The sequence below is a fragment of the Carlito syrichta genome, unplaced genomic scaffold, assembly GCF_000164805.1.
Source record: "Carlito syrichta isolate Samal-C Ts95f unplaced genomic scaffold, Tarsius_syrichta-2.0.1 Scaffold309834, whole genome shotgun sequence".
Taxonomy (NCBI): Eukaryota; Metazoa; Chordata; class Mammalia; order Primates; family Tarsiidae; genus Carlito; species Carlito syrichta.
This window is the reverse complement of record NW_007253930.1, coordinates 355,195-356,968: the sequence shown is the minus strand read 5'-3', so window position 1 is coordinate 356,968 and position 1,774 is coordinate 355,195. Positions and strand designations below refer to the sequence as shown.

General features: G+C 41.4%; 1 protein-coding gene across 1 annotated transcript; it reads right to left on the bottom strand.

Annotated features, from left to right (window-relative positions):
• Nucleotides 1–530: 530 nt before the first annotated feature.
• LOC103270438 (olfactory receptor 1Q1) lies at nt 531–1,570 on the bottom strand. Its single transcript, XM_008067952.1, has one exon. The coding sequence runs from the start codon at nt 1,526–1,528 to the stop codon at nt 584–586; it is 945 nt and encodes a 314-aa protein (XP_008066143.1). The 5' UTR covers nt 1,529–1,570; the 3' UTR covers nt 531–583.
• Between the last annotated feature and the right edge of the window lie 204 nt (nt 1,571–1,774).

Sequence of the window (1,774 nt, the reverse complement as noted above, 5' to 3'; positions counted from 1 at the left end):
AATAAGAAGTGGGAAATTCTTTCTGCAGGCGGTAATATTCAGTTTTTAGCTTCTATGAGCTATGCTCAGTGACTGTTGCTGGCAATGTTGATGGAGGTATGAGCTGCAGTGAACAGTTTGGTGACTACAGTGGTATCCTCATCAGACTATTTCTGGGATATGACTTTGACTGTGGTTCTAACTAAATGACTTTTCTTGTTCTTCTCAATATTTTTTGGCCTGGTTCATGGAAATTCATGAACCCCACATGTCTTTTCAATAAATGAATTTCCTCCACAATAAGTCAGAACCAGTTTCTGTTGCCTGCATCTAAGCATCTGAGAGTTACAACCCTAATGTTTAATTGCAGGCCCAGAGAACACTCTCAGCCATAGCTAAAGCAACACTAGTGTTTTAGATTAAGTACATGGTGGTTCCCTTTTGTTTCACATGCTTTGGGTTTAAGAGATATCTTGGAACAATATACACTGAGAAAATTTATGATATGTACTTAATTTAGATATTTCTGGAACATTCGAAAAGAAGATTTGTAAGATACAAAAATGTTTCCCCAGAATTATAGATAAAACTGTATTTTGGGGTTTTATCTAAAGAAAGGAGTCTCTATTCTACTTATCCATTTCTTGAAGGCTAACTTGACATCTCTATTCCTGAGGCTGTAGATGAAAGGGTTCAGCATGGGAGTCACCACAGTATACATGGCTGTTACAGTACGACTCTTGATCACTGAATAGCTGGAAAGAGGCCGGAAGTAGACCCATGTGAGGGTGCCGTAGAATATGGCAACCACAGTGAGGTGGGAGCCACAGGTAGAAAAGGCTCTCCACTTGCCCTTGGCTGAGGGGATCTGGAGGACCACTGATATGATGCAGGCATAAGATGCCATTATGAAGGCCAGAGCTCCACTGATGACAATAACACCTTCTGTGTGAATCATCAGGGTGTTGAGGTGAGTGCTGGTGCAGGAGATCTTCATTAGAGGGTAGAGGTCACAAAAGAAGTGGGGGATCTTGTTATCTGCACAGAAAATCAGTCGGCCCATGAGAAAGGTGTGCAGCAGAGCATGAAGGTTAGAGAAGACATGGCACATGGCCACCATCTGCACACACAGTATTCTGGTCAGGATCATAGGATAGCGGAAAGGATGGCAGATAGCAATATACCTGTCATAGGCCATCATAGCCAGGATAAAGTTTTCCATAGCTGCAAAGCAAATGAAGAAATAAGTCTGGGCTAAGCAGCCAATGTAGGAAATGGCCTTTGTAGGGGAGAAAATGTTCTGCAGCATCTTGGGGACTGTGGTGGAGGTGAAGCAAATGTCTGCCAAAGCCAAGTTACTGAGGAAGATGTACATGGGGGAGCGGAGGTGTGGAGCAGAGATAATCAGTGTGATGATGACAAAGTTGCCAGAAATGTTGATTGTGTACATGAGTAGAAAAAGAAGAAAGAGTGGGATCTGCTCTTCTGGGCAGGTAGAAATGCCCAAGAGAACAAAATGGGACACACTGGTCCAGCTGGTGTTTTCCATCTGTTGCCATAAAAACAAAAATAATTATGTTTATAGACTTGAACATATTAGCAGGATGTCTAGTTACTGCTACTGCTGTACCCAGAATAAACTATACATGATGCTGATAGGAGGATCAAGTGTTCACTAGTTTTACACAATAACATGGATATTTAATTATCATCAAGATCATTGCTATCACCATACTTAACATTTACAGAGCATTTTCTTCGAAACAGAGACTTCTCTGTATTACCACGTTTAAAT

Excerpts from the sequence above, each read along its gene's own strand:
- LOC103270438 (XM_008067952.1), bottom strand. The coding sequence starts at position 1,528 with ATGGAAAACACCAGCTGGACCAGTGTGTCCCATTTTGTTCTCTTGGGC.